At 49.1% G+C, this 19,059-nt stretch overlaps 2 protein-coding genes across 12 annotated transcripts in view; both read left to right on the top strand.

Moving 5' to 3' along the window:
- Scmh1 (Scm polycomb group protein homolog 1) overlaps positions 1-10,733 on the top strand; it is a 153,126-nt gene extending 142,393 nt beyond the window's left edge. For all 11 annotated transcript variants that reach the window (XM_085686511.2, XM_087904654.1, XM_085686510.2 and 8 more), the window contains 4 exons: positions 4,191-4,385; positions 7,045-7,110; positions 8,660-8,802; positions 9,673-10,733. In XM_085686511.2, the coding sequence (XP_085542637.1) occupies positions 4,191-4,385; positions 7,045-7,110; positions 8,660-8,802; positions 9,673-9,798 (530 nt within the window). In that variant the 3' untranslated portion in view covers positions 9,799-10,733. The remainder of the gene's footprint in view (positions 1-4,190; positions 4,386-7,044; positions 7,111-8,659; positions 8,803-9,672) is intronic.
- A 1,654-nt stretch (positions 10,734-12,387) lies between these two features.
- Positions 12,388-17,388, top strand: Slfnl1 (schlafen like 1). Its single transcript, XM_085686514.2, has 5 exons — positions 12,388-12,926; positions 13,828-14,376; positions 15,724-16,236; positions 16,431-16,574; positions 17,208-17,388. Exons 2-5 carry the CDS (start codon positions 13,975-13,977, stop codon positions 17,328-17,330), a joined length of 1,182 nt encoding a protein of 393 aa, XP_085542640.1. The 5' UTR covers positions 12,388-12,926; positions 13,828-13,974; the 3' UTR covers positions 17,331-17,388.
- Positions 17,389-19,059: the final 1,671 nt, after the last annotated feature.

Here is a 19,059-nt window from a genome sequence, read left to right as displayed (position 1 = left end):
TGTGCTTTGTCCTAGGCATCAGCTTGCTCATCTATTAAGAAAGAGATGGAAAATCTCTAGTCATATAGGGTTAATGTAAATTACCTTTTCTGTTGTGATGCTGGAGAATGAGTGTGTGCTACTGCTCTCCAGAATGTCAGTGGGCAGAGATGAGACCCTTGTCCTGGGCTCACACCCTCAATAAGAGGTAGCCTCTCTCCCCATGCATCTTACTGCACAGCATTCCCTATAAGCATTTCCAGTGAAAGGTAGCCAGCAAGGGGGTGAGGAAAAGGGAAAGGATGGGAAAGGAGTGTGGAGAAAAGTCACAAGTAGCAAATACTCCCAGGGAAGTCTGGGAAGGCAGGAAGGACTCAGAGTTGTTCTTTTGGAGTACAGAAAGTAGAGCATGGGGACCAATTTGTAAGAAGACAGATTTTAGCCAAAAAAAAAAAAAGAGGGCATTTTATCCATGAGACTCTCAATAAAATGACTACCAAAAATCCCCCAAGAGAGAAGCTAGAGAAATGGCTCAGAAGTTAAGAGCACTGGCTGCTCTTCCAGAGGTCCTGAGTTCAATCCCCAGCAACCATGTGGTGGTTCACAACCATCTGTAATGGGATCTGGTGCCCTCTTCTGTATACTTAATAAATAAATAAAATCTTTAAAAAAGGGCAACATCATTAAAAAAATTCCCCCAAGAGTACAACCATTCATTGGGTCTTTATCAAAGCATAGGTCAGACAACCACTGAGCATAGAGAATATAATGTTTCCAAGGTTCCAGGCTCACAGCCTGGCTTTTCTCGCAGGGGAAACTGAATGAACACGGAGCTAGAGCAGTGAGAACACTGAACAAGTGTAGGCCTTGCCCATGCTGGTGCCATGTCCTTTTCTGCACCATAGCCCAGATCCTCCCCACATCCCCACCCACCCAACTTCATACACCCACTCTCTCAAATAAATAAGAAAATAAGAAACAAAAGTCAAAACAGACCAAAAAGAACTAGTAAGGCAAAAAATAACAGACAAAAATCACAGACACAAATGAGAGTCCATTTTTGTGGTTTTATGTTGACCAACTAACTACTCTTGGGTATAGGACAGTGACGCTGCATTGGAGAAAACTGATTTTTCCCTTTCCCCGAAAGTGTCAGCTGCAAACAGCTTCTTGTAAGGGATGAAACTTCCCCTTCTCCATGCTGGGATCTGAGACATCTGAGCTTAATTGGAAGGATAACAAAGTACAGTAGATTAAGAAGCAGTAAAGTTGTAAATATTACAAACAAAAGGAACAGTAATTACATAGTCTTCTCAGATGAGGTGTCCCTAGGTCTTAACAGTGTGCTTCAGTTAACACATCAGTCACCCAAAACCATAATGGTCCCATAAGAAAACCTATGTGCTCATGAAGGGTACCCTCATGAGTTGACAGTTCTTATTTCTATGAGCTACAGGATTTTGAAAATGGAATCACTTTGTGACAAAAGGAAGACATAGGAAATTTCATTGTTATTAGCAAAAGTTATTTTTGCACAAAAAAAATGAGATTATGTTTCCACTGATGCTGGGATAAGGCCCAGAGCTTCCCTATAAAGGACCCTGGGGCTCTGTGGAGCACAGCTAGAAAGGGTTATGGTCTTGTCCAGGCCTTTCCCTACCAGAGGCAGCAAAGACCCCATCTTACCAACCTTACAAGGACCAGTGGCTCTTAAGTGTGGGCATGATGCCTCATTTTCCTAGTACACCTTCTTAGGGCAAGATCTACTGGCCATGCCTAGTTTCAGACATCACCAGTCCAGTCTTTCACTCAACTCAGAATCCAGACCTAAGTGGCATCCTTAGCACTGTTGAAGGGAAGAGACTCTCATTGATCTGTGTCAACTCCGGTGATTCCTAGCACTGCTAGGATATAGGATAGTCATAATTTTCCTCACATCTCTTATCCCCGGGAAACGGGCAGCATGATTCTCAGCCATAGCTAAGTAAATGTGCACTGGAAAAGTGAGCTGACTCTGATATATGGCAGGCAGAGAACTCAAGGTCATTGTTGTAACTCTGAATGAAAACAAAACAGCAGTTCCTCAGATTCATCTTTCATTTGGTATTCTCCCTGTCTTTATACACAAGGGAGCAGGACCTCAGAGAAGACAAACTCCTTGCACTGAAAATGGAAGAAGCCAGAAGTAGAAGCGGGTCTCTTATTTTAGGGGTTGACTTTCTGCTCATGTCTCAAAATGGGACATGCTTGCTACTGCCCTGCCATCTCCCCTGGAAAGCGGGAATGGGGAACCTCAACTGCAGATAGTGTGTGTGGACTCTGGAGCCTCAAAAACTTGTCTTTTCAAATTACTTCTAGGAAAATACCTCCACAACTAACCTCCTGAAGAGGATAAATGGTTACCTAAAAATAGATTTGACTTTGGGTCCATGCTTGCTAAGCTAACTTAGATAACAGAAGTCCTAAAATCCTAAGACATCTTACTGTTGAGGGTCTCTTAGCCTGATAATAAATTTATGTTTAGTCACAAAATCTCAAAGATAAATACTGGGTCAGTGAGATCTTCTGATATTTAAGTCCCTAATACTTGTACAGTCAATGCTGTGTCTAAGGAACTGATTTGGTTTAAGTAGAACCATCTGTCTTAGTTAGGGCTTCTACTGCTGTGACAAAACATTATGATCAAAAAGCAAGCTGGGGAGGAAAGGGTTTATTTGGCTTACACTTCCACATTGTAGTCCATCACTAAAGGAAGCCAGGACAGGAATTTAAAGAGGGCAGGAACCTGGAGGCTGGAGCTGATGCAGCTCCATGGAAGGGGACTGCTTACTGGCTTGCTCAGCCTGCTTTCTTATAGAACCCAGGACCACCAGCCCAGGGTGGCACTACTCAAAATAGACTGGGCCACCCCACATCAATCACTAATTCCAAAGCACATACAGTCCTGGTACTACCCTTTCTCCTCTCTACCTTTAGCCCCATCCTTTCTTCCTGGAAAGCTCTTCTCTTCCCCAGCTGAGACATGGCCATTCACCTAGTCTCATCTAGACAAGGTGTCACTCTCCAAGGAAGAGGGTCTTGAACAAGGCATAGCTGGGATTAGGTTCTGCAATTTTATACTATCAAGAAGATGCCCTACAGCTAGACCTTATGGAGGCATTTTCTCAATAGAGGTTCCTTCCTTCCAGATAACTCTAGCTTCTGTTAAGCTGACATAAACTATCCAGCATGCTATCCCAAGATGTCAGCTTTAGGTTCCATGATATGGTGATGTATGTTCTACTATCTGATATTGCCCATAGAGGTGTAGATTTGGCATGAGATTCCCTTCCCAAAGGCATGCAGATGTTCACAGACCCTTGGAAGTCTTACTATAGTATATATGAACTACTTCTGGCTTCTCCATGATGCAGTGAGAAGCACTCTGCTGAGTGACAGAGTCAAGTTCTAACCCTGGTCCTGGTCCCCGTGCCTGAGCTCCCCGAGCTTCCTTGGAATGCTTCTGTAGAACAAGGTCAATACAGATGACCTGAGGCACTGAAGAAGCAGGCTCTGCAGACAGGTCTTTAATCAGGTGTCATGGAATAGTTCCGAGATGTCTGCTGACATATCAGCATCTGCTTCTGAAGACAGCTCAGGAACTAAGAACACTGGCTCTGAAACTGTGAAGATTTGCATTTGAATTCTTGGTACTCACATAAAAGCTGGGCAAAGCTGTATGTGCCTATAGCTCCATCCAACATTGGGGGCAAGGACAGGCAAATCTTGGGGCCTCGCCAGCCATCCAGACTAGCCAAAACAGTGACTTGACTTTCAGGTTCAATGAGAGACCTTGTCTCAGGGAATTAGGTAGAAAGTGATTGAGGAAGACACAGTATCCTCTGGCTTCCACATGTGTGTTCATGGGTGCCTGCCTACAGAACCCTCCCCTGAGCATGAGTGTCCCTTCCCACTGCCCCTGACCCTCTTTCCTTAAACAGGTAAGGCCTATTGCTATCCCAGGCCAAGAGGAACAGGCTAGAGAACCTAGAGTCCAGAAGGAATCCAAGTCTTGAGCTCTTAGTGGGAACCAGGAGCCATGACTAATACACAGGCATCCTGAATCCCTATAGGACTTTATGTCTTGCTGCCTCTTTTTTCACTCAGGCAAGTACCTGTAGCCAGCAGCATTCTGCCAGTCCTTACTTTAATCCTGGTTTTATTATTTCCAGGTGAATCCTTCGTCCTGGGGAATAGCCTGGCCCGGTCCTTGGAGACACACTCAGACTTGATGGACACTGCCTTGAAGCCTGCCAGCCTTATCGGCACCTCCCAAAACATTCGAACTCCTGGCTATCGGCCCTTGGTTCCCTCCTGTGGCCTCCCATTGAGCACTGCCTCAACTGTGCGTAGGCTCTGCTCCAGGGGTAAGCTGATCAGCGTTCTGTGGTCCTCGTGACTGCTTTCCCTTTCCCTTGTTCCTGGGCTCAGAGAGTTCAAAAGGAAACGAGTATTGCTGCCCTACTGCATGGTATTGGGGATGGAGCTATGCTCAATATTGTGCCTTCCCCAACCATCTGGCATGTATCTGGTGTTCTGGGCTTGGTTTGAAACAACAACCATACAAAGAAACAAACAAACAAAAAAAATGTAACTTGGGAGCCAGATACCTAGAACTAAAAGGGACAGGCAAGGATTTATTCTTCCAGCCCTTAGTCATTTATTTGAATACCATTTGTATTTTGTATGAGGAGAATACAAATTACATTTTTAAATGTCTTATATAGAAGACAAACTTTTAAAAGATACTTGTAAATCAATAAAGATACACAATTGATAGTATAAAATTGCAGGAAGGGACACCTAATCCCAGCTATGCCTTGTTCAAGACCCTCTTCCTTGGAGAGTGACACCTTGTCTAGATGAGACTAGGTGAATGGCCATGTCTCAGCTGGGGAAGAGAAGAGCTTTCCAGGAAGAAAGGATGGGGCTAAAGGTAGAGAGGAGAATGGGTAGTACCAGGACTGTATGTGCTTTGGAATTCCCGAGACATAATGTCATGTTGGGACTTCTCAGAGAAAGCCTAGAAAGGTCAGGGCTTATATTATTGAAAACTTTCAAATTAAGGAATTTGGAGTTGATCATTTTGGCAGAGTTAAATTATCAGTGGCATCCAATCAGAAGCAAGGTACAAACAGAACTCTGTTTGAGTAACACTGAATGCTGGATTGAAAGGCCAGTTAGGAGGTTAAAAGGATGGACCAGAGACAGCCATGAGAAAGGCCTGAAAATCAGGGCAGTGGTATATGTGCAACTACTCACTAGGTAAATGTGAAGAAGGATGAAATGGAGACTGTCTCTCAGGTTTAGCTACCTAGATGCAGGTGGCTAAATGGGTTGCCATTCACTAAGAAAGACCTAGAAATGGAAGAGAGGGGTACCATGAGTAATCTTAGAGATACACAAGAGACAGCAGGAAAAGTACAGAGCTGAAGTTAAGTGTTTAATAGTCATCAGTATATTGAAACTTTACAGTGAACGGATTCCCAGAAATAAAGGATGAAAAGAGCAGCTTACCAAAGATGGAGTCCTAGTAGGCAAAGTTCGAAAGTTAGAAACAGGGACAGAAGTTGACATAGCAGGAAATGCATTCAATATGAGAAGGAAGGAAAGTTGATTGGATGGTGGCTGGACAATCCAAGAGTATTCAAGTAGCATCAGGCCTGAGGAATATCTGCAAGATTCAATAATTGGTAGGTAGAATTTGATAATCTTATCAAGAGACATTGGGAAGGCAGATTGCCATGAGTTAATGAAATATTGAGGGAAAATTTATTTAAAATAAAGAACAGAGAGAGCTGTGAGTCTGAAGAAATTCTTACAGAATGGAGCACTTGGGCATGTTTGTCAACAGACAGCTTGAACTTCTGAGATGTTAGGACGATAGCAAAGGAGAAAAGAAGTAGTAGGAGTCCAGAGCACAGGCAGACGGATTAGTAGATACACCTTCTCTGGCAGCCGTGAACAGAGGAAAGACTGCGTAGGGAAGACCTTATGAGTCTGAAAGACTAGACCAGTCCTCCAGAAGATGAGACATGGTGGATCAAGAAAAGAAGGTTTACAAGAAACCTCAGGGGCCAGCCGTGGGCAGAAACTAGTTTGCAAGAGCTGTGGTTTTGTTTTGTTTCTTAGTGTCTTCTATATGAGGTGAGACAAAACAGTTTGGGAATCAGGACTTTCTGGTGAGCTAGAAAGACAAGAGCCAGGAGAGAAAACAGTACAGGAGAATAGGACATCACATAAAAGAAACAGTAGAGCTGGAGGGAGAGCAGTGAGGCTCACTGACAGCTATGCATTGTAATGTAGTAGCTCTGGGGGGTAAGTCTCAAGCAAGCTGGAAAGACGAGCAGTTGGTGTCAGAGAAGAGTGTGCTTAAAATTCAGAAGCATTTGTTCAAAATGCTGATAAGCACCAGCCAGTGGCCTTAGCAGTGGTGTCTGACATAGAGGAGGGGTGAGAGCACTGCTGCTGTGGTAGACAGGTCAGTGGGTTGCCCCCCAGAGAGCAGCAGGAACTGGGGTGGGACAGAAAAGGGTGAGCCAAGCACCAAAAGTCTTCATTTAATAAGGGAACACAACACAGAGATTTATTGATAATCGTGGCCAGAAAGAGCAGGTGGCTGCATATAGGGTTAGCCTCTGACATTAGAAGTTTCATAGAAGGATGATCTAGAAACACCAACAGGAAGCCAGGAAGATACTATCCCCAAACCCTAGCCTGGCTTCCCCCAGCCCAGGGTATGTGACGTGTAGAAAAATAAAAAGATTCCAATAACAAGAAGTGAGAGATGACTTTGAAGAGAGCTTTCATAAGGACTGAGACAGAAGAAGCAGCCTGTGTTCTACCCCAGCTCTAGAGAGAGGCTAAATGAAGTAGAAAACTGTCAAGTAGAGGTGGAGCTGAGATGCGGCTCTCTCAGCTTCCTCACCCTGAGACTTGAGTAAGTTGTCTCCGCTCAGGTCTCCCATCTGCTGAGTGTTCCTCATGAAGAATAGAATTTCTCATCTCAACCTGGTCTTTCCGCAGGAATGCTGAAAGGAACAAATGAAAGGAGGGATGTGGAATCATTTTGGAAACGAAGTCATTCCCCAGGTATGTGGTGAGTTACTGTATTTCCATCTCCACCAAGACAAGGTCCCGTCTGGCAGGGATCACAGTAAATAGGCTGCCTCTTCTACCAGCTCTGGGCTCTCAGCTTCAAGCACATCGTGAGTCTCTCCAGCTCGTACTCTAAACTCTTTTGTCCATGAAGAACCTCTAAGGCTGGAGGATTCAATCTGATAAGCTATAGAGTGCCTATTCCAAAAAAAAATTAAGAATTTGAGTCTTTGCCCTTTCTTATTTCTTTAATCCAGAGGATCAGATACAAGTGTGCCAACCTGGCCCCTTGTCACTGCAGGGAGGTCAGCTCTCTACAGAAAAAGGAACAGGACAAATCAAGAATAAAGAACTAACTCTTCTCCTTCCTAGCTGGGTAATCTTAGCTAGTCACCTCACCTCACTGAGAAACATACTCAGGCATCAGTATGGCAGACCAGTTACTCTTTCATGTGTAAGGAACATGGTACTACTTACATTTTATATAGGGGACACGGTTAATGCACACCAAATAAATGAGCGCGTGAAAGTATAATGGTGTGACATGTGCCCACGGTAAACCGACTGAGAGTGACAAGATCAGAGAAGGCAGATAATTGAGTCAGGTGCGAATGTGAGGAGTCAGGTTAGAAAAGGACATTCTAGACAAGTCAGAAGACAAGTTGGCTTGTCCCAGAGTGTGACGTGAGGCAAACCTCACTCCACTCCATCAGCACTGTAGGAATTCAGGTTCCCCTCCCTGGACAATGGGAGGCCATGGCAGTGAATCAGAGGGAACTGATAAGATTCCACTACTGCTTTGAGGGACCATTTATTTCAGCATTGAAACAGAAAGGATCTGGTCCTTGAAGCCAAGACCTCCTTAGCTAAGCTGGAGTTTGCCTGAAGAAATGGAGAAGCTAAAGAAAGAGAAGGAAGGAGGGCAGAGGGAATACATGCATAAGGGATCTACAATGGTGGATGACCAAAGCAGTCAGATCCCAAGTCACACGGAAAATAGAAGAGCTGTGTTTCAACCATGATTGAGATTTTTTAAAAAAGCTGCCAACAGACCCCTAAATAAATACTGAGATTCCTGGCAGCCAAGGCAAAAAGTTTTTGCCCTAGTAATAAGTAGGGAGGCCACTTATTCTCCAGGCCTTAGGAGAGGACCCAGAGTATGCTCTCAGTTTTATCTCCAGTCCCCAAAGAATTGGCTCTTGCTTCACTCAAATACCACTATTTATCTGGTCCCCAAAGCCAAGACAAAAATAAATACCCACTCCTTTCTGTCCCACCACCAAACCCAGGAAGCCTTCTTACATTGTTGATACCTCCCTCAGGTTCAGTGTGATTCATTCCCAAAACCCAGACCTGCATTACAGAATGAAGTTGTGAATTCTCTGTGGAAAAAGCCTTCCACATGGAGAACCTCCAATCGTCTCTTACCACTTGAATGTTACTGTGAGCATCACCTCTGAGGCCATGGAGTGTGCCAGGAGGCTAGTGGGAATGAACCAGTGGTCATTACTTGCATTATGGTAGATGCCCTTCTGTCATTCAGGGTCAGATCGGTATCTGGAGAACCGAGATGCCCCTCGCCTGAGTGGCCGGGACCCTTCCTCATGGTCAGTGGAGGATGTGATGCAGTTTGTCCGGGAAGCAGATCCTCAGCTCGGACCCCATGCTGACCTCTTCCGAAAACACGTAAGTGCCTCTGTCTGACCTCCTGTGTGTGTGGCAACCTCTCAATCTTAAAGGGTGTGGCTATCTGTTCTATGTCCACTGAAACAACATAAATGATGCCATCTCAAGCAGACCCTACTGGGTGCTGTGCTTACCTCACTCTCTTAGCATAGACTTTCATTGAGCCAGATTCTCATGGGATTTGTGGTTTGGGGCTCAGTTCTAGGTTAGAGGGGTCTATCTCTTTTCCCAAGGATACCTTACTCCATCTGCTTTGTTACAAGATTCAAGGACTTTAGCCTAAGTTAAAGGAGACCCTGCCTCCTTATCGCTAGTCCCCTCCTCTGCTGACCTGTGAGCCTGGTGCTCCCTTCAAGAGACCAATGCCTAGACATTGCTCCTCCTGCTCTGACCACACCCCCAGCTTCAGGGCTCACACCCATTTCCCTACCTCTGTGCTGCTTGGTGCCAGCCTTCCTGTGGTTACAAAGTCTGCCCCTTCACTGTCCACAGAAATCTTTTAGGTAAGTGTGTTTACAAGGGCTCCAGAGCAAGCCTGAAAGTCACCACTGCCCCCAAGAGGCCGACTGTGGTTCAGTGCACAGTGCTATCTTGAGGGTAGATGGCAAAACAGAAGGCGCAGGTGCACTCACTGCAAGGCCTCTCGGAGGCCTAGGACAGGAAAGCAGCAGCGAAGAGCAAGGTGGGAGGAGCAGCCCCTTAGTGCCTGCCTGAAGAGACATGCTCAGAGCACCAGGGAGAAGAAAAGGCAGGCTTCAGGATCCTGGCAGCCTGGCTGCATTGTGTGCCTTGCACTGCTCTGGGTCATCATTGGCACCTGAGGCAGTCAGACCAACCAGGCATCTGATGGTGGCTCCTCCCCACCCCCAGGAGATCGATGGCAAGGCCCTGCTCCTGCTGCGCAGTGACATGATGATGAAGTACATGGGCCTGAAGCTGGGGCCCGCCCTCAAGCTCTCCTTTCACATTGACCGGCTGAAACAGGGCAAGTTCTGAACAGGAGGCATTCTTCTCCCCGGAAGCCGCCAGCCAGCTCCCAGGCACCTCCATAGGGCTCTGGGTGATCTCAGGACTCCAGGAGGCTGGAGAACCACCACTACTGCCCCTCCTACCATGATGTGTCCTTCCATGAAGGACTGAGGAGGGAAGAATGTGGGCCCAGGGCTGGTGCTGCTCTTCCCCTTAGCCTGCTGTGGCTCCCAGGCCCCTCCTATTTATTTCTCAAGGCTTGCCAAGCCACTCACCACAAGTTTAGACTGAGCACCTTGCAAAGAGATGGAGGAAAAGGCCAACTCTAGGGCCTTGAAAGGCCCTGACACCCAGGCCCCTCACCGCCTCCTGGGCTTGGGAGAGGGTTCCATGGCCCCCCGCTCATGCCTTCTCACCAGATCCCCAGACTCTGAACTTATGGTGCAGACCTTTTTTAAAAAGCTCCTTTCTTGTTGCTAATGTATTGCTTCTGGCACTTGGACTTCATGCTTTTCTTGCACCAGATATTTTTGGGAAGGAGACCACCCTCTGTTCCAGAGAGGGCCTCTCCAGAAAAGTATGACCCTGTTCCAGAGGACACTGCCCTAGGGCTCTTCCTCTCTGGGGTGGACAGAGGCATATGGCTGACTGGGCATGGAAAGGTGAGGGTCCCTCTTCCCACACTATGCCCTTTGTAACCCCAGTCTCTATCTCTGATGGATTTTTCCACCACCCTGCCCCCATCACAGCTCCCTGCCCTGGTCAGAATTGCTGCAAAAGATGGGGCCTAATGCCTCTAGGCCATGGCCCCAAGGTGGGACGGAGGACCTCCAGGCTGGAAGGGTTGCCCTCTGCTAGCTTCTATGCTTCCTCCTAAGCAAGCCAGCAGCACTGCTGCCCCCACTGCCATCTGAACTATTTTATGTCAGTTTGTTTATAAATAAAAACCAATGTAAAATGCCCGTGTCCTGTTAACTAGTTGACATCCAAATTACTCGGCGAGAAGGTTGTCTCTTCATTTAATCTTGTTGTTCACACATGTAAAACAAGGAGCCTTAGCCAGATTATCTCTAGGAACTCTTCTAGTCCCGCAGTCCAGGTGCCCACAGCACCCAGCACCTTGCAGACCCCAGCCTCTACCCAAGTTGCTTCCCTTTGTCAGTTAGACAGTTGTCAACACTGCACCTTCATGAAACCAGGAGCAGCCCAGGGACTGGCAACTCCCAGGAGCCTCAGTAGGCTGCTTTCTCCTTCTTGTGAGGTGAAAAGAGAGGCAGGCAGTACAGGCAAGCCTGCATGGTACCCATTGCACTGACCAGGGCCTGGCACCCAAGCCCAGGGTCACACAGCCTGTTGGCTTTCAGTGGGAACAGGTTTACAGAAGGAAGAGAAAGCTGTCTGGAGCCACAGTGTAGACAGGGCAACCTGAGACAACAGCCAGGAAGCACTCCAAGCTTCAGTGTTGCTGAGTGACTCAGCTAGGGATAGCTGCGGCAGGTGTGACTGCAGGGATGAGCCATTTAGCACCTGCCAGGTCTTCACAGAGCCTCATTCAGCCACTCTGTGAGGGACTGGGCCTCTTCCCTGTCTGTACACCATTGTCTTAATTCCCTCAAGTTCCCTGCCCAAGCTTCTACCTCCAATCTACATGCACCAAAAAGTTCAGGCATGCCTTCAAATTGGCTGCCCACAGGAAGGCAAACAGCTATTTGATTGAAGGTCTCCCCCTTGCTCCCAGTAATGAGGGCTACTAGGAGTGGGAAAGTGTGTAATGAAGTCTTTACCTAGGAGCCAACAAGATGACTCAGTTGGTAAAGTGTTTCTGTGCTAGCGTGGAGAACTGATACTGGTCCCCAAAACTCACAAGAGGAAGGAGAGAATCAGCTCCAGAGTTGTCCTCTGACTTCCACGTGTGGCATGACACATGTGTTCCTTCCCCCACATCATACACACAGCAGTAAATCAGTTTTTAATAATAATAAGAGGTACTTGGGGCTGGAGAGATGGCCCTAGCAGTTAAGAGCACTGGCTGCTCTTCCAAAGGACCCAAGTTCAATTCCCAGCAACCACATGGGAGCTCACAACTGTCTCTAACTCCAGTTACAGGTGATCTGACACCCTCATACAGACATGCATGCAAGCAAAACACCAATGCACATAAAATAAAAACAATTCTTCTGGGTAGTGGTGATAAATTCTTTTAATCCCAGCACTGGGAAGGCAGAGGCAGGCAGATGTCTTTGAGGCCAGCCTGGTCTACAGAGCAAGTTCCAAGACAGCCAGGACGACTCAGAGAAACCCTGACTTGGAGAAAAAGAAGAAGAAAAAGAAAAGGAAGCTTACCTAAGCTAAGCTGCCCTCGAGGGCCTCATTGGCAGAGGCTGCATGTTATTCAAGCCTAGCTGATTTGTAGGTCCTTCTAGATGATAACCTCTAACAAGAAATGACTGTTTGGCACAGAAAAGGGTCTTGTATCAAGGGAACCCTGGATCCCACCCTGTACATTTTGGTTCATCCTGGAAGCAGCTAGGTCCTGTCAGCACTCTATGGAGCTTGGGGTTGAGGACCAAGGAGGTGGAAACTTTAGCCAGCAGAGCCAAAAAGGTGGCAACTAGTGGCTTGTGTGAGCACTGGGGTCTGGAGAGGTCGTGCAGAGGGAAGAAGTGGATTTGGACCCGCAGTTCTGGAAGCTGCTCCAAGGGCCACCATTGCCAAGCTGTGTGGTGCCTGAACAGCTGCGTCTGTTTACAGTGTCTGGCCAAGAGTATGGTGTTGAGGGCCATCCTTGCTCAGCATCCCCCAGTCCTGCTTGCTGGTTGTGGCTCAATCAGAAGGCATTGTTGGCCTTCGTGAGATCACAGAGGTTCATGTGCAGACCCCGCCCACTTCCTATGCTTCTCTCTGCCTCCATGCCAGGTCTTAATATCCCAGGCCAGGGAGCTGTGAGAGCCCAGGGCGAGCACCTTCCATGCCCCCCGCAGGAGCCAGCAGGACATGAAGATCATAGGCCTCCTCTTGCCTCCTCTTGTGGCTTGCCCTGAATGCCCTCACTGCCGCTGTAGTGGCTCTCGGACTCCGACCACCTCAAAAATCCAATCTGGAAAGATGCGGGCTGGTGGCACCTGCCACCCAAGTTGGAGGCTGGGGGCATGGGGGTGAGTGGAGGGCCTGTGGCAAAACTTGTAAATGTGCTCCCAAGCCTAGGGCGACGTGCAAGCTCAGTTCAAGTTCCTGGGGCATCTCAAATTGGATTTGGTTGGTTGGTTGGTTGGTTGGTTGGTTGGTTTTTTCAAGACAGGGTCTCTTTGTATAGTCCTGGCTGTCCTGGAACTTGCTTTAAAGGTGTGTGCCACCATCACCTGGCTTCAAGTTCTATGTTGAGGCCATGCAAAGATCCTTTTCATGGAGGGGGGACTATAGCTTTTGTCAGTATAACAAAACCCCAAGAACCTGCCAAAAATGAAAAATTGAAATTTATGCCCTGGCAATACTGAAGCATGCATGGGCAGCCTATATGGTGGGTCTATTGAACTTGTTCATATTGGGTTTCATGGTCTAAGTTGATGAGGATGACTGACCAGGTCTCTTCCTCAAGAGGGCACCAGATCTCATTACAGATGGTTGTGACCCACCATGTGGTTGCTGGGAATTGAACTCAGCACCTTTGGAAGAACAGGACCGCTGAGCCATGAACCTGCCAACCTAATCCTAGTCTGAATGACCCATACTAGCCTCCTGGCAGGTTTTAGAGCAAGTGGAAGAGAGGCAGACCAGCCCTGAGAGTTTGGAACTTCGACCTATATACTCTGAGGCCCAGTATAACCATCTTGCTAGGACCTGGAGACTTTGAGAACCTTGTAGGTGTGAGGAAACCCCAGCGACAGCTAGGAGGTCCTAGGAAGGCAGCTAGAGGGTGTGAAGGAGACCTCAAAGACTCCTCCTAACCCTTCAAGCAAACCCTCATCTACCCACAGGCCCACCTGGTTCTTTCCTAGGCACCAAAGGGGGGGGGGGCTTACTGGCCTTTTGCCCTCCTTTCTTTCTAACCCTACCTAGCTTCTGCCAGTCCATATGCCTCCAGAAGCCTCAGCACCTGTGAGTCCATTGGACACCCTGGCCAGCCTGAAAGCCAGGCCCAGAAAGAGCGTTCAGCAGTGAGGACTACCAAAATCCCTTCAGAGGAAGAGGTCAGCACAGACACAGATGTGGGAGTCCCCCGTGGAGTCCCAGGACAAGCAGCTCCTGCCAAAGCTGCCTCGAAAAGAGTCCTCGCCCAAGGACTCTGGCCTCAAGGCAGTTCCCAGCACACATACTCTTTATGTGGGCCACCTGAACCCCCAGTTCTCTGTGCCCGTGCTTGCCTGCCTGCTACGAGACACCCTAGAGCGGCTGGAGCTGCCAGTGGCCCGTGAGCACATTGAAGTAGTAAGGCGGCCACGAAACACTTATGCACTGGTACAGGTGGCTGCCCCCAAGGCTGCCCTGGCCGCCCTTCCCTGGCGTCTGCAGATGGCCATGGAGGAGCAGCTAATCCTCAGAGAGCTCACAGCCCGTGGCAAGGAGCTGGTGTTGAGTGAGGGCTTGGAGTCCTTAAACCACAGGGAGGTAAGTGCCATTTACCCACTGTCCCCTGAAAGGCTTGTTAAGGAAGAGATGCACTGCACGCATGCCCTGGGGATGTGACTCAATGATTGACCCCTCTTCTCAGAGGGACTAATGTTTGCATTCCAATCAGATTTGGGAGACCCAGGACATAACATACCAAGTGCTAGTTTTCTCCTCAGCCTACCTCATTTGTTCTGTTGACAAACACCACAAGTACCAGAAGTGAGGCTGAGGCAGGAAAGTCCTTCAGGAGCAGAACCAACTCTGCCAGTCCCAAAGTTGGAGTGGCTGAGGGAGAACAGGCAAGCCCTCACGGCCCACTGAAGACAAATTAAAGGGGACCGAAAAGCCAGGCTTGGGAGCACAGAAGGCCCCAAGAAAAGATATTCAGTAGTGCCATAGAACAGGCTGTTTGATATCTCTGGACCTGAGGCTGCAGGCCACAGAGGCATCTGAGGAAGAAGCTGGGCCAAAGGCTGGGTCCAGATCACTACAGCTGTCATGATCTCAGGAAAGCAGGGTCCAGGCCAGTTTTGAGGGGTGAAAGTTTATACTACCAATATCCTTGGGTCTTCTGTCCAGAGGGCAAACCCATGGGGCATGAACTGTGGCTCTGCAGCTCTGTGATACCTTTGATGCCCAAGCACCTGCTTTTGTGTTTCTGTGCCAGTTCTGTTCTGTTTCTGAGGCTAAGTTCATCTTCCCTGGGGAGCTGAGGGCTGCTAGGTCCTGTCCATCAGTGTGCACCAGCCCAGCTGAGTGTCCTTCCCTGTAGAAGTGAAGGCTGCTGAGAAATGGGAGTGGCCACTCGATTGGCATTTAGAGCTACTGAGATGGGAAGAGGAAGCTAATGGATGGGCTGTCAAGACCCTAAGGAAGTTACCATGCAGAAACAAAATGCTCAGAGCCCTAGAGACAAAACAGGAGCCACAGAGGGACTCAGGAAGAAGAAAGCAAGCTAAGTTTCAGGGTACTTTCCATTGGCCAGGAGGTAGCTGGCAGACACTCAGGAACAACAAAGAGGGTAGGTCCCTCAGTTCAAGGCCCTGCAGCTCTGCCCAGAGAACTACAGAGTACCAAGATGCCTCCTGGGAACATCGAGGCCTGAACCCTATTACATACTCCCAAGTGGGAAAAGACTGACCCATGGGTGGCTCCCGCCTCCAAAGGGACAATCTCTTTACCCACCCAGGCATCCTAGAGCAGGTGTCACTGTAGGAGCCCAAGCCCTCAGCCTGGGAGAGGACCAATAGCAGTAGTGTGATGGTGGTCTGGCAGTCTCTTAGGTTAGGGTTCCTTATCTTTTACCTTTGCCTATACACCCACTCTCGACCCCTACCCCAACAGGACAGCGGCCCAAGCCCAAGCGCCAGCCCTGGCCCCAGCCCAGGCTTAAGGCGCCCACAGCAGCCCCAACTGCCAGACTCTTCCCCTAACTGGTGCTGGGCTGGGCGTCGACAGATTTCTCAGAACCGACCCAGTGGCGTGCGCTCTGATAGTGCCATTGTGCACCAGGAGATCTTGGGCCAGGAGCAGCTATTCCAGGGTGCTTTCCTTGGCAGTGAGACACGGAACGTGGAATTTAAGCGAGGCAGCGGTGAGTACCTGAGTCTGGCTTTCAAGCACCACGTACGGCGCTACGTGTGTGCCTTTCTCAACAGTGAGGGTGGCAGCCTGCTGGTAGGTGTGGAGGACAATGGCCTGGTACAGGGCATCCACTGCAGCCACCGTGATGAGGACCGCACACGCCTGCTGGTGGACTCCATCCTGCAGGGCTTCAAACCCCAGGTCTTCCCTGATGCCTACACCCTCACCTTCATCCCCGTCATAAGCACTTCCACAGCCAACACCCCTCTCAAGGTGAGCTACTAGTGCCTATGGTCACTCAGAACAGTGGGACTGCCCTGTGACATTGCTGAGCAGCACGGGTGGGTAGCCGCAAGCAGAAGCCCACCAGGCTGCTTCTGGGAGGTAAAGTGTGGAGCTGCTCAAGTGGAACTGGGGCTGTCACTATCAGGTGTGGCACCTTCTGAGCTGCTGTTGCCCCTGCTAAGGTACTCCGTCTGACCGTACACACCCCCAAGGCCCAGGGTGAGCCACAGCTCTATGAGACAGACCAGGGGGAGGTATTTCTACGACGTGACGGAAGCATCCAGGGCCCACTGTCTGTTGGCGCCATCCAGGACTGGTGCAGGCAGGTGAGGAGGCTCTGGCCAAGGTAGGCTGAGGTCAAGCGGACTCAGACCTCTCCAGCCACTTACCCTAAAGGGCTGTGGGCATGCTTGGAGAAGGGAGGGCTTGGATGAAAAGAACTCTGCCTCCTCCCAAATTCCACAGCTCAGTAGCCAGAGGGAAAGTCACAGTGGTCATTTTAAAACCTGTACCCCAATCCACAGCACAAAGCCCCACCCACCTTGGCTCAGCAGTTGAGCCATTATGTTGAAGGACCAGGGGATCAGGTTGATTGGACTACTGAGGTGCTATACGGAAACTCCAAGTGTTATGCACTGTAACTGGGTAGAGCTTGGTGAGGGGTGGCAGAAAGCTGGACTGAGTCCCATGGTGCAGGCTTTCTGAGAGAACCACCAGGTGGTGAAAAACAGAGGGCAACGGAGCTGACACTGGAGACACGGTCAGGTGGTGATCAGATAGATCCCTGTGCCAGCCCTTGGGAGGCTGCAAAGGGGGCTCCATCCCAGTGGAGTATACAGGCACCTCAAGCTCCTTGGTCAGAGGCATCAGCATAGCCAGGGCCCCCAGGCTATGGCCCACCCCAGAAAAGATGGCCTGGGACTGGCAGCCTGATCATCACTGCCACACTGTCCTCTCAGAAGTGGACGATGGAGCTGGGCAAGCTGGAAGAGAAGGTGAAGGTGCTAACGGTGGAAAAGGAGCAGCTTCAGCAGCAGCTTCAGCAGCAGCGGTCCCTGTCCTGCAGCTGCTGCGTCCTGTGAGGATGAGGAAGATGGGGGCTAAGGCCTGGAATAAAACATACATGGGCTACCACCTCTCTCCTTCGGCACTGCTCATGCGGGTGCTGTGGCTTCACCTCAGAACAGGCTGACCATCAGCTCTTGGCACATCGCCAAGAACCCCGATTTCGGAAAACTTGGCTAGCTATTCTAGAACTGACCTCTAAGGGACTGTTAACTCTTAATCCCAAATGCACTTTTTGCCTAAGCCAATTCTAGCAGGCTAGGAAAATTGTCAACCTGGAAAGGGCCACCCTGCAGCTCTTACCCTAACCTGTCACCGCTCCTTATACACCTACACACACAGGAATGCTTAGTTACTTCTAAGACAGTTGATCAGCCAGCCAGAGGCTGCTGTATCACAAGTCTCATGCCCAGCCCACATCTGCTCAGGAGGCAAAGCCCCACTCTGAGATACCACAGCACTGCAGCCACTCAGCACCCACTGCAGCTCTGCCCTAAGACTCAGCACTTGGAGAAACTGTGCCTACCTCTGACTTAGTCTTGTGACTTGTCAGACAGTGACAAGTGGGCAAGGGGCATTTTGTCACCATCATGTAGTATCTGGTATCTGTTAGCCATGGCAGAACAGCCATTCACAGGAGGAGTCTAGCCACAGACTATTGCTTCCCCACTAACTGGCACTAAAGCAAGAGCTAAATCCTGCTCCACCTGCTCTGCCCACACCCGTTTCATCGTAAGACAGCCACCTTTAGTAGCTCCTCCTGCTGCCCCTAACACCAGCCACACATGCTACAGCAACCACCCCACCCCACCTCTACACTGAGTGCTCCCCTGTCTAGAGCCCTCTTTCTCAGAGCTGCAGGACTTAGCTTCCCCTCCAGGATGGCCTTGGACTTGTGGTAATCCTCCTGCTTCAACACCCCCAGTCCTGTCACTGCCAAGGTGCTAGGATCACGGGCAGGAGCAACTGTCTCTGGCTTCCTTTCCCCTCCATAGCAATGTCAGAGTTTCTCCCACTGAAGTACATGCTGCAGGTCAGGGATATGGTCTGTGTTCAGAACACAGGCATGTGATAGGTACCTAATACCCTAATGAGACAATCAACAATCAAGGGTACTTTTAAAGTACTGACAAATAACATTTTATAAGACAATGAAAGTAGTTATCCGCTCTCCCTTTCTTGAGGTTCTCAGCCACATTCAGAGTAGGCATCAAAAAGAAAAAGCACTGTATCCTCAACACATGTGCACACGCCGAGTTTTGAAATTTCAGTTCCCATGCCCCATTCACTGGCTACTGGACACTCCCTGGACCACTCACTACTCAAGACCTGATCTTTCCATGCAGCAAACAGAATACAACCCCTACCAGGACTTACAATACTGCCTCAGCATGGGGAATAATGAAACCACTGGGTGGGAAGGGAAATGAGAAGTAATGTCTTCTTCTTACACAGAAGACAGGATCTGTGTAGAAGTAAACATGAGCTTACTGAGAAGTGAGGGAAAGACAGGAGGCCTCAGGGATGATAGTGGCATTGGACCAGAGAATGAGAGTCTAAGGTAGGAGCTGGACTAACTGGTGAGACACATATCCCTCCCCAAGACTCAATGTCTCAACTTACAGCAAGTGAAGGATATTACTTTTACAACCTATACACAACTAGGCCTGCAACCTGCCACCATCACCTCGTAATGGTGACTTTGGAAAGAATCCAGTCCCTGTGACCTTGAACTTCTGAGCTTCA

The sequence above is a fragment of the Myodes glareolus genome, chromosome 3 (genome assembly GCF_982192425.1).
Source record: "Myodes glareolus chromosome 3, mMyoGla1.1, whole genome shotgun sequence".
Lineage (NCBI taxonomy): Eukaryota > Metazoa > Chordata > Mammalia > Rodentia > Cricetidae > Myodes > Myodes glareolus.
Note: the sequence above shows the minus strand (reverse complement) of the source record. Positions and strands in the feature narration are given on the sequence as shown.

Coding starts and splice junctions, on each gene's coding strand:
- Slfnl1 (XM_085686514.2), top strand. CDS start 13,975: ATGTGGGAGTCCCCCGTGGAGTCCCAGGACAAGCAGCTCCTGCCAAAG. Junction 14,377..15,723: donor AGTCCTTAAACCACAGGGAG/GTAAGTGCCATT, acceptor CTACCCCAACAG/GACAGCGGCCCAAGCCCAAG. Junction 16,575..17,207: donor TCCAGGACTGGTGCAGGCAG/GTGAGGAGGCTC, acceptor CTGTCCTCTCAG/AAGTGGACGATGGAGCTGGG.